This window comes from Palaemon carinicauda, chromosome 5, assembly GCF_036898095.1.
Source record: "Palaemon carinicauda isolate YSFRI2023 chromosome 5, ASM3689809v2, whole genome shotgun sequence".
NCBI classification, from domain to species: Eukaryota; Metazoa; Arthropoda; class Malacostraca; order Decapoda; family Palaemonidae; genus Palaemon; species Palaemon carinicauda.
The window spans coordinates 143,611,876-143,637,924 of record NC_090729.1 but is presented as its reverse complement, the minus strand read 5'-3'; the positions used below and the strand labels follow the sequence as shown (position 1 = coordinate 143,637,924).

General features: G+C 36.0%; 1 protein-coding gene across 4 annotated transcripts in view; it reads left to right on the top strand.

The window, feature by feature from the left end:
• The first annotated feature begins 2,451 nt into the window (after window positions 1–2,451).
• LOC137641526 (uncharacterized) overlaps window positions 2,452–26,049 on the top strand; it is a 40,578-nt gene continuing 16,980 nt past the window's right edge. Inside the window, exons 1-4 of one of the 4 annotated variants that reach the window (XM_068374165.1) lie at window positions 2,452–2,599; window positions 2,757–2,879; window positions 18,366–19,182; window positions 19,748–20,852. In XM_068374165.1, the coding sequence (XP_068230266.1) occupies window position 2,879; window positions 18,366–19,182; window positions 19,748–20,276 (1,347 nt within the window). In that variant the 5' untranslated portion in view covers window positions 2,452–2,599; window positions 2,757–2,878 and the 3' untranslated portion in view covers window positions 20,277–20,852. Of the gene's footprint in view, window positions 2,632–2,756; window positions 2,880–18,365; window positions 19,183–19,747; window positions 20,853–26,049 lie in introns of those variants that run through there. The other 3 variants (XM_068374163.1, XR_011044542.1, XR_011044541.1) reach the window with 3 other exon arrangements.

Here is a 26,049-nt window from a genome sequence, read left to right as displayed (position 1 = left end):
TACGATAATTGCTGCACAATTTTGATAATCCATTTTTCCATTAAGACCAACATATTCTTTATTCTTAAAATATTCACCATACGAATATTTTGCTTAACTAAACATCAAGGGTAAAAATAGATTTGCTTTATCAAATTCCCAGGTGCAAGAAATGGGCATACAATGTGAAAAGAAAATTCATTGTACTCGAATTGTTGATGTCACCACAGTCTGTTAGATCCAGTGGAAGTCACAGTATCAGCTCCAAAAATGTGTTACTGCGTGAAGAGCATTTTACAGCCGAGTCGTTTCTGAATCTCACAGAAAAAACGGTAAAGTATTTATTGAATATGGTTTTAAAAAAGTCGATCAAATTCTCAGATTGATAAACACACATAAAAACATACATACATACAAGCCTCAAAATTGACCAGGACAAATGCCTTGGTGTTCTACTGCATAACCTCGGAGCCACTGATTTTATTTTCTTATCTTAACTAAATACCGCCTGTAAGTTGCCTTATCTCCCCAAAACTTCTATTCAAGGCTAGTATATATATATATATATATATATATATATATATATATATATATATATATATATATATATATATATATGTGTGTGTGTGTGTGTGTGTGTGTGTGTGTGTATAATGGACATTGCAACTTGTTATATTTTGGCACCAGACGGCGCCACAGTAAACTAGTACAAGTTTTAGTATGGTCGTTTACAGTCTGTGCTTTGTTGGTCTGTGCCAGTATCTTATAGAAGAACTCCAGTAACAACGAGGCATGGCACGGGGTAGGGAAGGATAATGTTAGATGGAAATAGGATAAGGTTGTAAGATAGTAATAGATAATGCTGCCATCACACAACACAGTCGTTATCTCAGTCACGTTGCTGCTTGCAACCCCGACAACAACCACCAGCAGAATCCTTGCCAAACTAACCAACTACGACTCCCACCAAAAAAGAAGATAGTTTGTAAACTGAAAATAGTAGTAATGTTTCTCAATAATAGAACTGCAACTGGAAAACTTCTTGGTAATAATATATATATATATATATATATATATATATATATATATATATATATATATATATATATATATATATCTATATATATATATATATATATATATATATATATATATATATATATATATATATATATATATATAAGCACACACACACACACACACACACACACACACACACACACACACACATATATATATATATATATATATATATATATATATATATATATATATATATATATATATATATATATATATATATCTATATATCTATATATATATATATATATATATATATATATATATATATATATATATATATATATATATATATATATATATATATATATATATATAAGCACACACACACACACACACACACACACACACATATATATATATATATATATATATATATATATATATATATATATATATATATATATATATATATATATATATATATATACACACACACAAGTACTACTCCATTACACTAATGATTTCTTGATTTCTTCAAATTCAACCATTATCTTTTTGGAACTCAAATATTTCACGAAGAGCCAATCTTACTGAAAAAATTAGAATAATTTTATCGCCATCTTCTAGCAACCTAACGCAAAGAATACTGCATAAAACTGAAATGGTTCAAGGGTGATGTTAAAAGGTAAATTGAATTATGTATTTTTTCTTTTGAAAATTCACGTTATTACACTTAAATTTGGCATATATCTTGAATAAGATGATGCTGAAAGAAGTCATGGTCTGTACCCTTCTAATATATCCGCTTCATGTTACTGAATGCACGTGGATGCAGCGACATTTCCTGAAGTTATAGTTATAATTGACTGAAAATCGTTAACAAACTAAAATTCAATTCTGATATCTAAAGATAATTAGATAATTTGGTATGTTGTCGTAACCTGCTGTGTTTTGAATGATAACACTAATTTTTCAATGCCAAAAGTGTTACGAATCAGATGAAAAGTTGTTAAAGAAATGGTAAAAGGATAATGTAATTTTTTTTTGACAATAATATTGTAACAAAACGTTTAATCAATCATACTACTAAATTGTGTGAGGTCAAATAGAAAAGCGTGAAGTGAACATTCGTCCCACAAGCAGGCAATATAAGGTAGCACAAGTGTGAGATAAGCGAGAGCCGTTACTGGTTGCTTGAAGTATAGTTTTTGTGGACCGCCTACTTCTTGTCAATGTATATATGTTTTCTCATTCAAATATTAATTTTTGCAGATATATGAATGCTATACTAAAATAGTGTTTATAATTTTTAATAAAATAAAAATAATCCTTTACCAATGTTAAAAAACTTAAATTAGATAAAAGCACTTGATCTTTATTTCAGCTAGAAATAATATCTTTGAAAAAAAAAATAATATTCTTGCTAACTGGTTCAGGGGTCTTCCAGCCTGGCTATAGTGAATACCCTCGACGGCGTCTCGTGTAAAATAACAGATGATTATCGTGTCTTCCTGGTCGTCTCTTGGAGGAAAGATAGACGCCTAATTTGATGCTAGCGCCTAGCAGTAGCAGTAGTTCCCAAATACCCAACCGACGGGTGAGAAGTGGAGTTGCTTAATGTAGGATTGTGTGAGTGGATTTACTTGATTAGTGACAAGAGTCAATCTCCCGAGGTGCTAGTGTCTTTCAAGGATGTTTATTATTTACAGATGATAAGAATAGATTAACTACAATATAATATAAATTCTTCACAGGTTTGACAAGTGACGTCTTTGTTAATGCAGACTGCCATCGTGTAACCACACACCGCTCCTATAACTTCATTGCCAGACGTAGTTTCGGGTGGACCTTTGCAAGTGCTCTATAAACAGGAGAGAGTAAGTAGGACCATACCTCAAAATTCTGAAATTTTGTTTGCTACTGTTGATTTAGAGGATGATTACTAAAAACTTATATTGCATGGTGGAAACATGCAGGCGATTAAGTATAAGGAGCTTGTTATTTTTTCCACAAATTCATTCACAAATATATGCAACGTGCAAACAAACGCACAAAAACACACACACATAATCACGACTGGCCAATGAAGGCATAAAAGTAAATGAAGCTATGAAAGTGAAAATGGAAAACTTCATTGCAATTAGCTATCGTTATAAAGTCTTTCAATATCAGTAAGACTAAGGTACTAGCTCTTTGTGTAATTGTGGGTCCTGGCTCCAACCAAGTCTTTCGGTCTTCCTTTCATACTTGATAATATAAGTTCTCTCTCTCTCTCTCTCTCTCTCTCTCTCTCTCTCTCTCTCTCTCTCTCTCTCTCTCTCTCTCTATATATATATATATATATATATATATATATATATATGTACTATATATATATATATATATATATATATATATATATATATGTAGATATCTATCTATCTATCTATCTATCTATCTATATATATATATATATATATATATTATGGCTGGCAAATTATGCAAACTCCCAAGCTCCAAACTCACTTACTTATTTTTACATAAATTTGTTACACTTGAAGGATACCCGAGCTCTGAGAATATACTCAACTCCCAGACAGCAATATAAAGTATATATAAACACTGAATATCCAAAGGTCTTTTAAGTTACTCTGAAAACAAAACTGGGTGATTATTTATGTGAACTATTCAAAACCAAACTCTTACTTCGGTTCTTAGTCAGGGATTACGAGCAAAGCAATGGTTAAAAATATTGGTGATCGAAATAATACACATTTTACGAATATAAACATATTCTATAAAAGATTAACAATAATGCAGAAGAATTAACACCAAAACTAAATCACTTGAAATATGAATTCTGAACGTAACCGTAGACTAAGACAAGAAAAACTTACTCTATGAATATTATACAATCATTTGTTTCACTGGAATAATATATTAAAATACTTAATTTTGATAATTAATGAAAAGAATTAACACTTTAACACTAATGATTAAACCCTAAATGAAATTTACATAAATGTAACTGTTACACTTTTGTCTTTTGGTTCACAACAAGGTTCAGAACAGTTAAGCCAGATTTTTTATTGCACTTCACTGTTTAACCTAAATCTCACAGGGCCAGTTATAAAGTACTTTCATTAACACAGAGAACTTGAATTAACATCCAAAAATAATTTCACCAACGTTTGAACAACACTATATGTGATATACATTGTGTAGAAAACTTTTTCTTGTTTGAGAGGACACACACTTGAAAGGAGAGAGGGCAGGCAAACTTTGTCTCTTTCAAAGGGATAGACTGGGTCTCTTCTGCTGCTTAAGCATTCCTAGGGTCTATATATATTGACTTCTAGAATTTTCTAATAGATAATTCTCGTAGCGGGGGGGGGGGGGGGGGTTGTTATGGCCATGCAGCGTAAGGTTGCCAACATAGTAAATTGAAAAAGGGGTACTAACCTTGCTTGCGAAGTAACACTCTCTGAGCTAACTACACCCACCTACCTCTCGTGACAATAACAAAAAGAGTTAATCTAATTCAAGAATTTTCATGCACTCTCTAACCACGTGGAAACATAAAGATGACGTAATCCCTCATGTTCATTCCTCGTGTGTGTCATACAGCATACCTAAACGAGATTACATAAGACTTTGTAACAAAATATGTGAAATAAAAAGTTAATTCTTAAAGATAACATAAATTTACATATACTGAATTGAATGAAAATACAATTAAATGAATGACGAAAGTCTTATGTAATTTACATACATTTACTTAAACCTACGTGAGTGGAACTCACCTTACGAGCTGGCTATACATCTCTTAAATACACAAATGAAATACATAAATAAAATATTCACCCCCATGCTAGATTAGCTTCGTAAGATACCTCCTCACAAAAAGATTATTTATTCCAGGCCTGAATCCACCGATTCAGCCAGAGATAAATAATCCACAACCATATTATCTTTATCTGATATATGCTTTAAATTAATACAATATGGTTGCAATCATAATGACCACCTAGTTAACCTTTGATTATTATTATAGATTTTATTAACAAAAGTTCAAGGATTGTGATGCGAGGTAAACGGTAATTTCTTCATTCTTTAGTCTAATTACGTAAACTTCAAATTTTCTTATCGCAGTGATTAGCGCTAACAGTTCCTTTTCAACTGTTCAGTAGGCTCGTTGATGCTTCTTCAGCTTCGACAACATAAAACAAACAAGGTGAAGAATTCCTTCCTTGTCTTCTTGCAATAAGATAGCTCCAACCCCATTATCCAATGCATTCACTTGGATAAAAATTTCTTGTTGAATATTGATTGCCTTCTTTGACTTTTTATTCTTTCTGGGGTTTGGATAACGCAAGTCAGGTCACTGATTTTCTCCCAAATCCTGAATGGTCCTTGGAACTTGTTGGTGAGTGGGAATCTCCTTCTTGGTAAGAAAACCAATACCTGTTGTCCTACCACAAACTGTCTGTCCTTACTTTTCATATCACCTTTTCTTCATTTTACCTTGATTCGTTTTCAGGTTTTCTAGGGAAAATTTCCTTATCTTACCGATCCTTTTCCTCAATATTTTGACACATTCTTCATCCGTTTCCTCTCGATCCTTCCATTTTTCTGCCAAAATTTTAATTGGCCCTCGTACTTCTCGTCCAAACACCAAGTCATTCGGGCTACATCCCATGTTTTCTTGATAAGCATTGCGTACCTCAAATAACATCAACAGTAGTCAGATGTCCTGTTCATTTCCTGTTTTGTTACAGTACTTTGTTAACATACTCTCCAGGGTTTGATGAAATCTCTCTATTGCACCTTGGGTCTCTGGATGATAGGCAGTAGACAGTTGTTGTTTTACATCCGACAGTTTCATCACGTCCTGAAACAATTTTAACGTTAAATTTGTTGCTTGGTCACTCTGAAGAATTTCCGGAACACCAAACGTAGTAAAAAAAAGTCTGGTAACTTTTCGGAGATTACTTTGGCATAGATGTTCCTGATGGGTATGGATTTAGGTATCTCGTCACTCGACACATCAAGGGTAACATATATTCGTGACATTTCTTCTTTCTTGGTAACGGTCCCACAATATTGATCATTACCTTGCTGAAGGGTTCTCCTCGCACTTCAATTGGGTGTAAGGGAGGTTTCTTGATGTACTCGTTAGGCTTTCCAGCCATCTGACAAACGTGACATGCACAGCAAAACTGGCTCACATCGTTATGCATGCCAGGACAGAAAAAGTGTTTCATAATCTTCTCCGTCATCTTCCTTATTCCCATGTGTCCCGTCTCATGCGCTACGGCGATCACTTGTCTTCTCATAGGAGCGGGAATCAATATTTGATGATATATCCCCCATTCGGCATTCCCAGGGATATTGGCAGGTCTATGCTTTCTCATAAGCTTCCCATCTTTAAGATAATAACAGGTGGGAGACTGCTCCACCTCCATCTCATCCACCACACGGTAAAATAACTCTCTTAACATCGCATCCTTTCCATCTCACTTGTCCTACTTCTAATGCTGAGTTTTCTATTTCTTCCAGGTTCATTGCTTCTTTGTCTTCCTGTCCACTCGTGTGTCCTCTTCTCTCGGCCTCTCTTGGTAGTTCTCCTCTTGTGTACCATCAAGGGAATCCCCTTCTTCTATAAACAGACCTTCCAAGTTCATCGCTCCTTTGGTTTCTCTGTCTTCTTCTCCAGCCACTTTCTTTGTCATACTCCTAGTCATCATACAACTAGGAAACAGATATGGGTAGTCCTTCTCGAGTTCAGTCGTTGGACTATACTTCAATTGGGTCTCTGTTACAATGGGACACGGCACAAATGGCGCTCCACCAACCTCATTACCCAGCAGGACTACTACTCCTTCGACAGCCAATGAATCCTTTACCACAAAAACAAAATGACCTGTCACCAACTCACATGACGGTTTCAAACAGCAAATATGGGTAACCTCCTCACCTACTATTCTCTTCAAAATGACCATAATCTCCTGTGAGAGACATCTCCACCTATGGGTGTGCACCTCGGGACACCACACTATGGTTACAACCTGTGTCTCTCAATATTTTGAAGGGGATTTTCTCGCTCCAGTCTAAAGCGGCTAACATACCTTCATAAATATATGGTTTTAAGGTATCCACACTGTATGGGGTTGTCCTGTTCATCTAGTAAACGTTAGCTGGTTTCTTTTCCTCGTCGTCCTTTTCCGCTTCTTTTTTCGTCTTGGCATTCTGTGAAGTTGAATTATCCTTAACCACTTGGGCAACTGCTTTCGGTTGGTTCGACCAATATTCCTTACTGATATGGCCTCTCTTGCCACACTTATAGCAGACAATATTAACCTTCTACACATCTTTTACAACACCTGAAGGAGGACGATTCAACGATTGCTGCTGTGGTACTATCACATTCTTCTTTGGAACAGTCCCAGTGGTACTTCCGCTGTAACTATTGAACTTGTTCACATAGTTATTAGTGAACTGGTTTCCATGGTTCGGCGAATAGTTAATACTTGGTTGGAACGACGGTTGAAACTTCATACCCGAGGAGGGTTTACGACTGACAACATTATAATCTTCACTCAATGAAGCGGGTTTATCAAGTTTCTTCACCTCTCTCTCTCAAGTACGTTCAAATATGTTCAGGAATTCCTCGTAAATATTGTTCCAGAACTACCAAATCTTCCGAATCAGCCATCTCTCTCACGTTAGCACCCTCTATCCATCTCTTAAAACATTGTCATACCTTATAAGCGTAATCCAGGAAAGTAATTTTCTCGTCCTTCCTCAAACTTCGGAATCTTTTATTATGATATTCAGAGGTCATCTGATACACTTGCAGCACGCTCCTCTTCACTTCTTGATACTCCTTCCTCTGGTCCTGAGACAAGGCAAGATGCGTACTGCATAATTTTCCAATCAAGGCACTCTGCAATAACACAGACCATTAATCTTCTGGCCATTCCATCATCGACACGACAGTTCCAAAATGATTGAAGAATTCATCGGGAGCTTCTTCTGTGAACTTTGGAATTGACCTCTGGGCGTTTGTCACATTAAACACGGGATCATGCATAGTGGGGGTCATCTCTGTCTGAGTTACCGACCTTGAACGAGCATTCAATAGTTCCACTTCCCTTGCGTATTTTACTTCTTCTCTCTCTTCTTCCCATCTTGCTTCCATTTCCTTCGCATGTCTGGCAATTTCTCTTGCCTATTCTCTCTCTTTTTCTTCCATTTCCCTCACATGTCTCACATTTTATTTTGCCTCTTCTCTCTCTTTCTTCCCTTTCTGCCATCATTTTCAACTTAATTAAATTCTATTCCGCTGCAATTCGTCGAATCTCAGCCTCTACATTCCTTTCTGATTTCATTCCTCCAGTTCCTAGGTCAACTGATGCTTGCTTCGCTACAAATTCTACTTCAGCCTTCTCCAAAATTTTGGTATCTGCTACAATATCTTCTTCCGACAACTTTCCTGAGTTTATCAATCCTTCTAAGGCTAGACACTTGATTTGGGCTTTAATCATTCCAATTGTTGCATGGGCCGCCCCAAGCCATTGAAATAGAGAGCCACTAGGCTTTAGTTATATTAGCTTTTGACAATTCCTGAACAATTGGGTTTTCCAAAAACTCTTGTCCCATCTTGTACTTTACAAAAATTAATACCTCTCCAAAAAATATATCTTAACAATATACAGAATCCTATCAACACCAGACTGGTCAAACCTTTAATCAAAACATGGTCCTGTTATCACCAATAGGTAAAAAAGACTCGCTCAATCCCAAGGGTCTGGGCACCAAAAACATATTATATCTGGCGAATTATGCAAACTCCTGACCTCCAAACTCACCTGCTTATTTTTACATAAATCTGTTTCATTTGAATGATACCCGAGTTCTAAGAATATACACAACTCCCAGATGGCTTTATATATAAACACTGAATATCCAAAGGTCTTTTATGTTACTCTCCAAACAAAACTGGGCAATTATTTACGTGAACTATTAAAAAAAAAAACAACCTCTTGCTTTGGTTCTTAGTCAGGGATTACGAACAAAGCACTGATAGAAAATATTGGTGATCGAAATAATACACACTTTACAAATATAAATATATTCCATAAAATGTTAACAATAATACAGAAGAATTAACACCTAAATAGAATCACTTGAAATATTAAATCTGAAGAAAACCTTAGACTAAGACAAGAATATGTTGTTCTATGAATATTATACTATCACTCGTTTCACAGGAATTAATTTATGAAAATTTTTAATTTTGATAATTAATGAAAAGTGTTAACACTTTAACACTCTAACGATTAAACACTAAATGAAATTTACATATATGTAACTGCTATACTTACATCTTTTGGTTCACAACAAGGTTCAGAACAGTTGAGCAAGATTTTTTAATGCGCTTCACTGTTTAACCTAAATCTCAAAGGGCCAGTTACAAAATCTTTGTTAAAGTACTTAAATTGACACACTATTCTTGAATTAACATCACCCCGAAAAAAATTTCACCAATGTTTGAACAACACTATACGTGATATCGTTGGGTAAAAAAAAATTCACGTTTAAGAGTACACACACTCAAGAGGAGTGAGGGCAGGCGAACTCTGGCTCTTTCAAAGGGATAGGCTGGGTTTCTTCTGCTGCTTAAGCATTCCTAGGGTCTATATATGTTGACTTAATACTTCTGGAATTTTCTAATACATCATTCTCGTAGCGTGGGGCGCATGGTCTAGCGGCGTAAGGTTGCCAACATAGTAAATTGAAAAAGGGGGTACTAACCTTGCCTGCGAGGCAAACCTCTCACAGCTAACTCAACCAACACATAATAGTTTTGTGACAATAAAAAGAAAGAGTAAATTTAATTCGAGAATTTTCATGCACTTTCTAACCATGTGAAAACATAAAGATGTCGTAATCCCTTGTGCTCATTCCTCGTGTGTGTCATGCAGAATACCTAAACGAGATTAGATTAGACTTCATAACAAAGTACGTAAAATAAAAAGTTAATTCTTAAAAGTAACTTACATTTACATATAGGGAATTGAATAAAAATATAATTAAAGGAATGGCAAAAGTCTTATGTAATTTACATACATTTACTTAAACCTATATGAGTGGAACTTACCTTACTAGCTGGCTATACATCTCTTAAATACACAAATGAAATACATGAATAAAGTATTTACCTCTTTGCTAGACCAACTTCTTAAGAATATATATATATATATATATATATATATATATATATATATATATATATATATATATATATATATATATATATATATATATATATGTATATATATATGTGTATATATAAATATTTGTATATATTATACATATATGATATCTAACCTTACATATATATATATATATATATATATATATATATATATATATATATATATATATATATATATATATATAAATTTATATATAAATATATATATATGCATATATATATATATATATATATATATACTGTATATATATGATGAATTTTGCACATTTAGATGTATTTTTTCATATTCAAATAAGTCATATATTTTTTATACATTAATGTCTGGATTCTCTTAACGACCTCCGGATCAGAGCCCCACGCGAAATCACACAAATACAAGAGCTTGTGATCGGCCGGAAGTCAAACCCTGGTCCAGCAAACTTGTATATACAATGACTAAACCACTTGGCCCGGAAGAAAGATAAAAGTCAATGACAATTCTTTTGTAATTATACCTGTCAAATTAAGGTATTTTTGTACTTAGAATAAAAATCCACCCATCTTTACCATCGTAAATAATTGGTAGTTTGTTACTTGGCATTCGATTAATGATAAATTTTGCACATTTAGACATGTTTTTTTTCATATTCAAATAAGTCATATATTTTTGATACATTAATGTCTGGATTCTCTCAACGACCTAGGGATCAGAGCCCCAGGCGAAATCACACAGAGACAAGAGCTTGTGACAGGCTGGAGTCGAACCGTGGTCAGGCAAACTTGTACAGGCAGTGACTAAACCACTTGGCCACGAAGAAAGATAAAAGTCAATGACAATTCTTTTGTACTTATACCTGTCGAATTCAGGTATTTTTTTGTACTTAGAATTGAAATCAACCCATCTTCACTATTGTAGCTAATTGGTAGTTTGTTACTTGTCATTCGATTAATGATAAATCTTGCACATTTAAACGTGTTTACAAGTTTTCCAGACCAGGGCTCGATTCCCGGCCGGTCACAAGGTCTTGTCTTTGTGTGATTTCGCCTGGGGCTTTGATCCCGAGGTCATTAAGAGAATCCAGACATTAATGTATAAAAAATATATGGCTTAAATGAATATGAAAAAACACGTCTAAATGTGCAAAATTTATCATTAATCGAATGCCAAGTAAAAAAACTACCAATTAGCTACGATGGTGAAGATGGGTTGATTTCAATTCTAAGTAAAAAAATACCTGAATTTGACAGGTATAAGTACAAAAGAATTGTCATTGTGTTTAGTGAATCATGGGAGGAATTACAAAGAAAATAGAAGATTTGAATAGAGAAAGTAGAAATGTGGGACTGAAAATTAGCATGAGTAAAAGTAATATAATGTTCAAAGAAAATGGAGAGAGAACAAATAAGAGTTATGGACGAACCTCTAGAAAGAAAAGAGTTTAATGAGATGGTCCTATCAGGATCAACATATATATCAGAAACTGGAGCGTTACTAAAGCTAGGGCATAAGAATTTTACAACTCAAAGAACAATGGAAAGAGTAATGTTGGGAATAGCATTATGAGACAGAAAAATAGTAACATGGATACAAGAGCAAACTAAATTAGAGGATATTATAACAACATGTAAGAAAAAGAAATGGGCATGGGAGGGACATATAACGAGAATGAGAGATAATAGATGGATATTAAGAATAAGATTAGGTCCCAAGAGATTTTAAAAGAAACAGGGGAAGGAAGAGAAGATGATGGATTGGTGAACTAAGAAAGTTTGCGGGTGTGGACTGGCACAGAAAGATGATGATGATATATACATATATATATATATATATATATATATATATATATATATATATATATATATATATATATATATTTACATTTGCTTTTAGTGCACTCAATTGATAAGGGCAATTGTGAAGTCCATATCATGCCTTTCCTGCGCCTTGAATTCCAATAATTTCATTTCATCTCCAGTCAACTATGTTTCTCAAAAGTAAATTTGTAATCAAGAATCACGTATAAAATTTTAAAGGAGTTGCATAGAGTTAAAGAAACATTATCAATGCAGAGATCTAGATGTTGAGGAATCACTGTCCTTGACCAACTTACAATCATACTTTGAGTTTTGTTAGGGTTCAACTTTATGGCCCATAATTTTGTACCATACTATAATTTTAGTTAATCTCTAATAAGGGATTTAGCAACCCCAGACCTACATTCAGGATATGGAATTGATGCAAAGAGAGTAGCATCATCTGCATTTGTAACGAGCTTGTTTTCTAGGTCAAACCACATACCCTATATATATATATATATATATATATATATATATATATATATATATATATATATATATATACAAGAGAGAGAGAGAGAGAGAGAGAGAGAGAGAGAGAGAGAGAGAGAGAGAGAGAGATTCTATAGGTACTTTTATTGGTCATTGCAATACCTGCTCATTGTAGTAGGCTGGCCAGGGCACCAGCCGCCCGTTGAGATACTATTGCTAGAGAGTTAGGGGGTCCTTTGACTGGCCAGACAGTACTACATTGGATTCTTGTCTCTGGTTACGGTTCATTTCCTTTTCCTACACAGACACCTAATAATCTGGCCTATTCTTTATAGATTTTCCTGTGTCCTCATACACCTGACAACACTGAGATTACCAAACAATTCTTCTTCACCCAAGGGGTTAACTACGACAATGTAATTGTTCAGTGGCTACTTTCCTCTTGGTAAGGGTAGAAGAGACTCATCAGCTATGGTAAGCAGCTCTTCTAGGAGAAGGACACTCCAAAATCAAGCCACTGTTCTCTAGTCTTGGGTAGTGCTATAGCCTCTGTACCATGGTCTTCCACTGTCTTGGGTTAGAGTTCGCTTGCTTGAGGGTACACTCGGGCACACTGTTCTCTCTAGTTTCTTTTCCTCTTGTTTTGTTTAAGTTTTTTATTGTTTATGTAGGAAATATTTATTTTAATGTTATTACTATTCTTAAAATATTTCATTTTTCTTTGTTTCCTTTCCTCACTGAGCTATTTTCCCTGTTGGGGCCCCTGGGCTTATAGCATCCTGCGTTTCCAACTAGGGTTGTAACTTAGCATTTGATAATAATATCAATAATAGTGGTATGCACAGTTTTCATTATTATTATTATTATTATTATTATTATTATTATTATTATTATTATCTACGTTATAACCCTAGTTGGAAAAGAAAGATGCCACAAGCACAAGGGCTCCAACTGTGAGAAATAGCCCAGTGAGGAAAGAAAACAAGGAAATAAACTACAATATAAGTGATCATACATACATATACCAAGGCACTTCCCCCATTTTAGGGGGGTAGCCGACATCAAACAAATGAAATAAAAAGGGAACATCTCCTCTCTACGTTCCTCCCAGCCAGACAAGGGACTCAACTGAGTTCGGCTGGTACTGCTAGGGTGCCACAGCCCACCCTCCCCCGTTATCCACCACATATGAAGCTTCATAACACTGAATCCCCTACTGCTGCTACCTCCGCGGTCATCCAAGGCACCGGAGGAAGCAGCAGGGCCTACCGGAACTGCGTCACAATCACTCGCCATTCATTCCTATTTCTAGCACGCTCTCTTGCCTCTCTCACATCTATCTTCCTATCACCCAGAGCTTCCTTCACTCCATCCATCCACCCAAATCTTGGCCTTCCTCTTGTACTTCTCCCATCAACTCTTGCATTCATCACCTTCTTTAGCAGACAGCCATTGTCCATTCTCTCAATATGGCCAAACCACCTCAACACATTCATATCCACTCTAGCGGCTAACTCATTTCTTACACCCGTTCTCACCCTCACTACTTCGTTCCTAACCCTATCTACTCGAGATACACCAGCCATACTCCTTAGCCACTTCATCTCAAACACATTCAATTTCTGTCTCCCCGTCACTTTCATTCCCCACAACTCCGATCCATACATCACAGTTGGTACAATCACTTTCTCATACAGAACTCTCTTTACATTCATGCCCAACCCTCTATTTTTTACTACTCCCTTAACTGCCCCCAACACTTTGCATCCTTCATTCACTCTCTGACGTACATCTGCTTCCACTCCACCATTTGCTGCAACAACAGACCCCAAGTACTTAAACTGATCCACCTCCTCAAGTAACTCTCCATTCAACATGACATTCAACCTCGCACCACCTTCCCTTCTTGTACATCTCATAACCTTACTCTTAACCACATTAACTCTCAACTTCCTTCTCTCACACACCCTTCCAAATTCTGTCACTTATCGGCCAACCTTCTCTTCCGCGTCTGCAACCAGTACAGTATCATCTGCAAACAACAGCTGATTTACCTCCCCTTTATGGTCATTCTCGTCTACCAGCTTCAATCCTCGTCCAAGCACTTGAGCATTCACCTCTCTCACCACTCCATCAACATACAAGTTAAACAACCACGGCGACATCACACATCCCTGTCTCAGCCCCACTTTCACCGGAAACCAATCGTTCACTTCATTTCCTATCCTAACACATGCTTTACTACCTTTGTAGAAACTTTTCACTGCTTGAAACAACCTTCCACCAACTCCATATAACCTCATCACATTCCACATTGCTTCCCTATCAACTCTATTATACGCTTTCTCCAGATCCATAAATGCAACATACACCTTCTTACCTTTTGCTAAATATTTCTCGCATATCTGCCTAACTGTAAAAATATAATTTATATACAACCCCTACCTCTTCTAGAACCACCCTGTACTTCCAAGATTGCATTCTCTGTTTTATACTTAATCCTATTAATCAGTACTCTACCATACACTTTTCCAACTACACTCAACAAACTAATATCCCTTGAATTACAACACTCATACACATCTCCCTTACCCTTATATAGTGGTACATTACACACACAAACCCAATCTACTGGTACCATTGACAACACAAAACACAAATTAAACAATCTCACCAACCATTCAAGTACAGTCACACCCCCTTCCTTCAACATCTCAGCTCTCACACCATCCATACCAGATGCTTTTCCTATTCTCGTTTCATCTAGTGCTCTCCTCACTTCTTCTCTTGTAATCTCTCTCTCATTCTCATCTCCCATACCGGCACCTCAACACCTGGAACAGTAATTATATTTGCCTCCCTATTATCCTCAACATTCAGTAAACTTTCAAAATATTCCGCCCACCTTTTCCTTGCCTCCTCTCCTTTTAACAACTTTCATTTCCATCTTTCACTGTCTCTTCAATTCTTGAACCAGCCTTCCGTACTCTCTTCATTTCTTTCCAAAACTTCTTCTTATTCTCTTCATATGAATGACCCAATCCCTGCCCCCACCTCAGGTCAGCTGCCCTCTTTGCCTCACTTACCTTGCGTTTTACTTCCACATTTTTCTCTCTATATCTTTCTGACTTCTCTACACTATTACTCTGCAGCCATTCTTCAAAAGCCCTCTTTTTCTCTTCCACTTTTACCTTCAGTCCTTCATTCCACCATTCACTGCCCTTCCTCATGCTGCCTCCAACAAACTTCTTGCCACACACATCACTTGAAATCCCAACAAAATTTTCTTTTACTAACTCCCACTCCTCCTCTAAATTACCAGTTTCTCTTACTTTCACTTTGTCATATGTCATTTTCAACCTTTCTTGATATTTACTTTTTACCCCCGGTTTTATTAGCTCTTCAACCCTCACTATCTCCCTTTTACATCCACCTACTCTATTCCCCCACTCTCTTGCTACAACTAATTTTCCTTCCGCCAAATAATGATCAGACATACCGTTAGCCATACCCCTAAACACATGCACGTCTTTCAATCTTCCAAACATTCTTTTAGTTATCAACACATAATCCATTACGGGCTTTTTACCACTCTTCCATTTGCCACTCTTACCCATGTATACTTGTTTTTATCTTTCTTTTTGAAAAAGCTAGATCTTATCACCATCTCTTGCTCAACACACATATCTACCAGTCTCTCACCCCTCTCATTTTCGTCTGGTACACCATACTTCTCAATGACACCTTCTACCTCTCCAGCGCCCACTCTAGCATTTAAGTCACCCATGACAATTTCATAATTCCTTCTACCCAGTCCTTCTACATACCTAGTTGATTCATTCCAGAACTCATTCAGCTCTTCTTCACTTTTCTCACAACCTGGCCCATATGCACTGACAAAAGCCCAACATTCCCTACCCAACCTAACCCTTACCCACATTAACCTAGATGATATCTCCTTCAATTCCACTACTTTACCTGTCATCCATTCACTCAGCAATAAAGCCACACCTTCTCTTGCTCTTCCCTTTTTAATCCCAGATACTCTACCATACATTTCACCAAACATCACCCCACTTTTCCCTTTTATCTGTGTTTCACACAAAGCTAAGATATCCATCCTTCTATTCCTAAACATACTTCCAATCTCACATCTTTTACTCTATCGTACTACATCCACGCACATTCAAACACCACAAAACTAGAGTGCGGGGAGCAGTCACTCTCCCCCCAGCTCCACCTCTTTGATGTCTCACAGGATTATAATACAGGAGAGGGGGTTCCCAGCCCCTCCGTTCCGTCCCTTTTAGTCGCCTCTTACGACACGCAGGGATACGTTGGCGCTATTCTAATTGTTTTTTATGCCCCCGCGGCCATAGGGGGCATAAAGTGATAAACAATCAAGATAAAATACTTCAAGAACAATAACAACTTTAAATTAGATCTTTCATATATAAACTATAAAAACTTCAAATAAGAGGAAGAGAAATAAGATAGAACAGCGTGCCAGAGTGTACCCTCAAGTAAGAGAACTCTAATCCAAGAGAGTGAAGAGCCATGATTCAGAGGTTATAGCACTACCCAAACTAGAGAATAATGGTTTGATATTGGAGTGTCCTTCTCCAAGAAGAGCTGCTTACCATAGCTCAAGTCTCTTTTACCCTTACTAAGAGGAAAGTAGCCACTGAACAATTACACTGCAATAGTTAAACCCTTGAGCGAAGAGAAATTATTTGGTTATTTCAGGTTGTTAGGTGTATGAGGACAGAGGAGACTGTGGTAAGAATAGGCTAGACTATTCGGTTTATGTGTAGCCAAAGACAAAATGAGCCATAACCAGTGAGAGCAATTCAATGTAGTACTGTCTGATAAGTCAAAGGACCCAATAAATATATAGCAGTAGTATCTCAATAGGTGCTGTATTATTGTGGACAAAGGAAAACTCTAGCAGGATGAGGATATTTGTGGTCGATAGAATTATATAGATAGTGTCTAATTTTTTTCTTGCTCATGGTATCTCCTTCAAGAGGTAAGAATACACCTATTAGTGTTATTTATTGAACAGATTTTGCCATTGAACTTGTTTTTACCTAAGTTTTACCTGTATGGTCTATTAAAATAATATAAGGTACTTATGTGTCAAACAGATTTTAGAAGTAGAAGGTATCCTAATAAATTCCAAAGCATTTAATAGTACTGACAAAAAGAATCATTTTATGGCCTCCAGTATTGATGTTTAATTTGTTTTAATTCTACTGGAATTGAGCATCATGCTACACTGAATACACCATTAATCAATTCATTCTCAGTCTTTGTTAAGGCAAGAACCTGTTTCACTTTTAACAGTAGATATTAACAAATAATTACACCCAGAGTTACATAATCTGTATATGAGAACATTTACTTTTCAAAATTAACAAATATGTTGCTAATAGAGACTGAAGATTGCAATGGTATCAGAAAAATACCCTTTGGAACACCGTACATCATTACAGCAAGCTTAATAAAGACCTTTATGATAATTCACCTGTGTTGGTTTCTTGAAGTAGTGAAGAAGCATGAGTACATGGCTTCCAATAACCAAGTCTCAAAAGTTTGCATACGAGTCTTATGGTTAGACGAATCTCTAATGTCAATCACACCAAGCCTAATCTAGAGGGTTTCCTACAAACAGCTAATTAGACATAAAAACCATCGAAGGATTTTATACGTTCTAAAGAGCATACTGCTTAATAGTAATTGACAAGGTTTTTAAACTCAATATTGATTTTCAACATTATATTCTTAAGATTTCGATGTAGTTTCTAAGGTTAACTTTTATCATTTGCATTTATAGTGGGAAACACACAAGAACCCATGTCATCAGTGGTTGAGAGACTTATTACAAAAGACAATCTTCAGGTTGCTCTACATAGAGCTAAAGGCCCCTCCGCTCAAATAATCTCCTGGACCATAAAAAATTTCACAGCCAAAGGAGATAATTATGTTTCCATTTTGACTGGTGTTGAAATCAAGTACCAGCTTAATGATACTTTGTCTTCTGTTTCTTTTATTGCTAAACTTGGAGTTCCTCAGATTAATCAAACATTTTGTGAGAGCATGAATCATGCCTTCTTAAAAGAATGTAATGTATATGACGAGATAATGCCACTCCTAAATAAAGAACTGATTTCTCATGGCCTCCATCGTCTCAGAGTTCCAGAATGTTACTATGCTGTCTGGAATCCTGGAAATCAAATCATGTATTTAGAAGATTTAAGGTCACGTGGGTTTCAAACCTATGATAATAAAAAGCCATTAGATACAGCCCATGCTACAATAGTAGTCAAGGAAATAGCGAGGTTGCATGCTGTGTCTCTATTAATTCAGAGAAAAATTGGCTATGAAAATATTGATAATCAATTCCCATACCTTAATAAAGACTGTTTTGACATAACCGAGGATGTTAGAGAAATGGCTGCAAGATTAGCGAATAAACACATAGAGGAGACCATAATTGCCTTGAAAGAGTTTGAAGGTTATCAGAAAGCCATTCAGTGGCTCACGGATCTCAAACCACAAGCCTACCAGACACTGATGAAGCAACTTGATAATGAAACAAAATTTTCTGTCTTCTGCCATGGTGACTTTTGGATTGGAAACCTACTCTTCAGGTAAGAACTACTTGAATGATATTTCCTTTAATTGTCATGAGAGTAAGCTTAAGTGAATATAAATAAACTCGACATATATCTTAATAAAGTACAGAATATTCAAAAAGGCTTTAAGAATTTATTTCAACTATAGAAGTAATATAATTTCACACAGTTTTATTTAACTTTCACTGATGTTTTCCCCCTTTTTAGTTTCATCAGTATCGTAGGCAGTTGATTGTATTTTTTGTTAACCATACAATAGAAATATGGGAATAGAACATCTTCATAAATAACTGGAAAAGTTTGATGTTTATGGAAAATTTCATGTAACTATTATTGTCATTCCTTTGCAAATAAATGGCAAAAGTAAAGCTTGATATTTTATTGGTAGTATTACAATATTGTTTCTTTTTTCATCTCAGTGAAAATATTTTACAATTTGAAGCCAAACTTCATAAAGTCAAAAGTAAACAATTAAGTATGTATTAAGATGGTTTGACTTACACTTACTCATATCGATATTAAAGCTACATATTTTGGTCGAGCCAAAATCTTTGCCTAATGCTATAAACTCCTATTACAGGTATGATGACCAAAGAAATCCAGTTGAAGTGATGCTGATAGATCTCCAACAGTTTCGTCAAGCTTCTCTTGCAATAGATCTCAAACTGCTTTTTTATCACAGCCTAACAGGTTACGAGAGGGCATCCAACCTTGCATATTACTTAGACATCTATCATGAATCCTTTAAAAATTTGTTAGATTCTGTTAAACTAACCATGCCCTTCACCAGAGAGGAGCTTCTCGAGGAATACAAAAGTAAACACTTTTATGGTTGTTTCTGGGCAATGTCTTGGTTGCCCAGCCTCCTTAGCGAAAACGAGGACAACCCTTTCGACAACTATGCTAAGGACTCTCCTCAACGATCTGAAGTAACCCCCACCATTAACTCAACTTCTATAGCAGCTGAAAACACTGCGGAAGACTCCGGAAGTTTTCTAATGACTGATGAAGAAAAGAAGAAATTCCTCCTCAAGTTCAAGAAATACCCAGATATGACTGCACGCTTTCTTTCCCTGTTCACTGATATAATAGAAGGAGATGTGAATTGACTGGGATGGTTGCCAACAAAAGACGAAGTCATAGTAACAGTCAAGAATCATTCAGAAGGATAATTAGGAAATTGCGCCTATATTTACACAATTATTTGCAGAAATATAGCCATCAATGGAATATAGAAAGCTAACTTTAAACATAATTTACTGTATCTATTTTTAGTATTATGATGTAGTAGCCTACTTTCATGAGTAACTGCGAATTACACATGGCAGGGTTTCCTACGGATTTCCTTGAATGTTTGGATCATCTATAGTCTTGATTGCAAATTTTTATTTTTCATTTTTTAATCGACAACAAATTTTTCTATCAAAACAATTGTGTTGATGCGGTAACTGCTTTTATTAGTTGGTATTATAGTGGATATATTTGATATTGCAGGTCTCAGAAGAAATTCTTTTAGATGCATGCACTCCGTCACTAAAAAAAAAGAACAACGGGAACAGTTTGTTATAGGGCAAGGTCAGCTTAATGATTGATAATGCCCATTTTTGCTGTATCAAAGTGATAGCCAAAATACCAGCAATATTTCAATAAATATTTCATTAAATAAATCCTTTAAACTTAAGAAACTTTCTATAAGTCAATTTTAATGTTCGAATAAAATCCCCTATAACAGTCTATTGAGGGATAATATAGTTGTGACTCCTTTTTTAAGCCACTACATGAATGTTCCATTTGAGTCTTCTCTAATATCATTCAGTTCAAAGAAGTAAGCTCATTGTGTGTATTGCTACTAGCAATGGGGATGTTAAAGCCCGTGTAAATGGAGAACACAAAATTAATATCTCCTTCTTGTGAGTGGTTAGTGTTGTACATATAACAAAGATCTTTTTTTATAATTATTGACTTTAAAGTAATAATAATATATGTTTTTATGATTTGATTTTCCTGCACTGTGTCAATATTAAATGGTGCCTTAGAGCTTTCTTATAAAAGGCAAATGGACAAACAATGTATTTTTCATTGCCAATGCAAAATTCTGCAGTGACCACCATGACTGACTTTCATGTTTATGGTGTTGTACTTTATGGTTTAACTTGAAATTTTTAACTAGTCCTAAAAGTACTGCAGGTTGATAATGATATACAGGGCTTTCATCTGCAAGAGTTTGTTAAATAAGCCTGACCACCACTAACGCTACACAGTGAATGAAGGGCAACAATGTCCTGTCGTAAGGTTGGTGTGTAAACATTGGTAGTGTACAACTGTTATACGTACTCCATCGAACAATTACATATGCAGCCACGTACAACCAAATACATGTCTTACATTACCCCCAAAAGTCAAGCACTACCATAATGCAAAGGATCACATAAACTATAAATCATCTTGACGGTTTTTATGCATAGAGTAAACATAAAATATGTGTATCAGCTAAGAAGAAATATATTTATATAGACAAGACAAGGAATAATGATATAACACACACAACAATATCATGAGGTATATGTGCACATGTCTACGTTATTAAAGGTATAGTTCTCAGAATCGTTCATCCATACTGGTTGCCTGGAAGTACATGAGCTACCCCTGTGCAGAGATGCAGGACAACTGGCATCGGGTTGCACTAATGTGCCTATTGGAGCTAAGTGTGGCATGCTAACCTGATGCTGGTATGTACTTCAGGTAATGGCGATTCCTTTTCGTTATTCTGTCCCTGCCATCTACCATGATAAGGTGGTGGTGCCGAGGCCTCTTTACCGTGGTCTTCCACTGTCTTGGGATGAGTTCTTTTGCTTATTTATCCTCCTCTTGTTATTTTGAACTTCTTTTAGTTTATATATGAAAGATTTATCGTAATGTTGTTACTGTTCTTAAACCTCTGTCGTAGTTTACTTCCTTATTTTCTTTCCATATTGGACTATTTTACCTGTTGAAGCCCTTGAGCTTATAGCATCCTGCATTTCCAACTAGGGTTGTAACTTAATAATAATAATAATAATAATAATAATAATAATAATAATAATAATAATAGTGTGGATGTTTTTTCCATTATAACAACGCCAATCGATCCCAGATTTTGCTTGCTTGCATTCTGTGTAAGAACCTTATTTCCTACACGTAAAAAGGTAGCTGTTTAGCATGCACGTCATATAAATGTTTATCTCTTTCTATGATTTTGACCATTGATTTTTCTTTTTATCTTAATAACATCATCGAATGGCTATCCAGCAAATAGTATTCTTTGGCCATGAGGACCAAATCCCATAGTTGTCTCCCTAAGACTAACTGTGCTGGCGATTTGTTAACGTCTCCAAGGGGTGTGTTCCTATACAGCATGAAACCTTTGGCTGCGCCATTTGTTTCAAGATTGCCATGTCCTTTTACACTATCCCTGATTATGCGTTTGGCAGAGTGATGATGACTCATCCCCTCGCTCTATGAAAATCTGTCATCTTAGCGCTCTTGTACCCCTATCGGTGGATATTTCCTCTGGAGTGCTTCACAGCCCAAACATTCTTCTCATCACAGGGATAAGTTTAGACAAAATCATACTCTGGCAAAGTATGACATATCCAACAAGCCAGTTAGCCAGTCAACCTGTCAGTGTAAGTTAAATAAGATCGGTTTTCTAACTGAAAAAAGTTGGCCACATTCTATTGAAAAGGGTATTCTGGCAGTTTTGTCAGGGAAAAAGTATTTTTGCTGGTAGGGAGCATGTACATTGCGTGTCTCATATTTATTTCTTGGAAATCTTATGTCCTCTTTTATCCCAGGCCTATACACAGATTATCGAGCGCTAAATAACTTGAAATCTACACTTTGGTAGCTTGAGTGCAACCTACTCACCACATTACTTTTTAAGTTTCTTGGCACCATCCGATGAATATGTCCATCATCAAATGAATATGTTACTAACCCAATGACGTGTACGAGTCTTTATCATATTGAAAGAAATTGATGCAGACTACAAAATTCTACTAGGCCTGTCATCTTCTCGAGCTTTTTTTCAACAATAGCTGGTAATCTGTGTACTCGCTTATACATCTCTTGACAACCTGATTGTCAAAAATAATGATGTCACACTCTATGCCTAGCAATGATGTTGTCACTACGGCAGATGCCCTGACACCCCCATTAATAGTATCTACACTGTCAGGGGTAATTTCAAAGACTTGGATATCGAGATAAAGTGTCAATAGCTGTATTTCTCTTGCCGGCAATGTATTTCACTGTATATCTGAACTGCAGTGTTTTCTCTTTCAACCAGTACAGACAAGGATTGTCAATGTGTTTTGATTTATGATCACAAAATAGTTTAACGGAAAGATGGTGATCTGTCACATGCAATAAATTGAAGGAATTCCAACAAAAGAGATGTGCTTTTTTAAATCTCCTGGCAATAGGCACTGCCTCACCCTCAATAGTAGCATAATTCATTTCCTCATTCAGAGATGCCTGCTACCTCATAATGCTAACTTCCACACTCGGATACAAATTTACACAGTTCTTTCTTTGCTTACTCAATTTTTTCCCTGAAATTATCGTTACAGTATACTTTTGTTTTATCCCATCTTCTAACAATTTTCTAATTGTTGTTGTAGCTGCAAATGCTCCCAACTGATTTACCAGCCCAAACTCTACGAACAAATATCTGACATAATGGGGTGCTCAAGCATTGGAAAATTATTTTTGCAGCAAATTTATCCTCTGATGGCACATACCATTCCCAACCAAGATCAGAGCCAACAAATTCAACATCTGGAAAAAAATTGGAACTTATTAGGATTTAATAATGTTACCCCATTCTGTTTGCAAGCCAATAGTAAATCATGAATGTGCCAAAAAGCCTCTTCAACATTACAGTTATCGAATAGTATGTTTCTACACATGTGCTGTATGTCTGCAATGTCATCATCAAACCATTTAGTATATGATCAGGGACAGCACAGTGTCTTATGGGGGTTTGACAGTATTGGTACCACACCCAAGGTGTTATAAAAGTTGTGAGCTTTTGGCCCTTCTCATTCAGCACAACCTGAAGGCCCCAGTAGGCATCAACTGTTGTCTCAAATGTATGAACAAGTGCGTTCGATGCCATATCTAATAGGGCAAAAGTATGAGGTGTTTCTTCCATGATGTACATAATTTCTGAAAGTAACTGCCCTGGGTTCTCATCCTCCTTACCATATGGGAACACCAATCCATAGGTACCAGTTGCAGAATAAGTGCCAAAACATCTTCATCAATTTGTCTTTAAACCTCGTCTTCCTAATAGTTGAGGACAGTGATGGGTATGTGAAAAGCATGTTGTGTATCATCGTGCAAAAAATTAATATCATGAAGTTTACCAATCACTAATGGGAGGGGCCTCCTATTTGTATCAAAGCTAGTTCTAGAAATTATTTCCAACATGACATGTTATCTTCAGTGGGGGTAGATATGATATTTTCTAAGGTGGCCAACTCTCAGTTAGTCATTTAGAACACTGAATCATATGAACATTACTAACCATAGGAATTGGATTAACTAGCCATAATGCCTTAACCGGACTCTGCGATAAGAACAATTTCTGTGTGCCTTCAATAAAATACGTATTCACATCTGTTGACTTTCCCCACATTAGATAATGTCCTGACAACTACCAAGCACCTTCATCAATCTCCCTGTTGCATGCTTCCATCACACACCCGACTTACTTAACTTGTCTACATCAATGCCCAGCCCTTTAGCCTACCTTGCAATACATACTTTTGTCGACGTTCTGCTACGGCTTCCAATGTACTGGATTTACTCCCAATAATACATAATTCATGAACTTTTAATACTGGTTTCGTACATATTGGTGCTAAAATATAAAACATCCCTTCCTGGCATTCTACCACCTCTGGCAGAACAGGTGGCACCTGTCTTATGTATTGTTGACTATAGTTCGACACATGTAAACTGATAGATTGTTTACCTCCTTGAGAAAACCCCTGTTGCCATTTCTCTCTTAACCTTTAATCGTCACCTTTGTAATTAAATCGTCACCGATCTCCCAGAGGGAGTGCAGTATTTAGGAGGGCATTTCATTAAATTAATAGTATAAATAGGTAGGTAGCAGGTTGACCAAGGAACAATATTGATACCACCATTAGAGAGTTATCAGGTCCTTTGACTGGCCAGATAGTACTACATTGGCTCCTTCTCTAGTTATGGTTCCTTTTTCATTTACCAACACATGAACTGAATAGTCTGGCCTATTATATACACATTCTCCTCTTTCTTCATGCACCTGACAACACTAGCACAACAAGTTTTCTATACTCAAGGTGTTAGCTGCTGCATTATGGCTTCTTTCCACTTGGTAAGGGTAGAATAGACTCTTTAGCAATGGTAAGCAGCTCTCCTAGGAGGACTCTCCAAAATCAAACTACTATTCTCTAGTCTTGGGTAGTGACATAGCCTCTGTATCATGGGCTTTCACTGTCTTGGGTTAGATAGTTCTCTTGCTTGAGATACAATTAGGTGCACTATCTTATCTGTTTCCTTATTTCCCTTCCTGACTGGACAATTTTCCCATTGAGTATAGATCTTAGTGGAATATCACATTACTGTCGAGTAGATTTTCTGGCAATAAGATAAGCCGCCTTTTTTGTTGTAACAAAATACCTTTCGAAGTTTTAAAATTCCATGTTAGGATTTCCCAATCATACAGAAATATATGTATCCTGCTACCCTCATAGAATTCTACTCCTTACAAAGTGTCGTTTAACCTAAAGATATCAATGGAAAGCAATAAAGGTGAATAAGAGTGCTATGATTAATTTAGGATCAAACAAG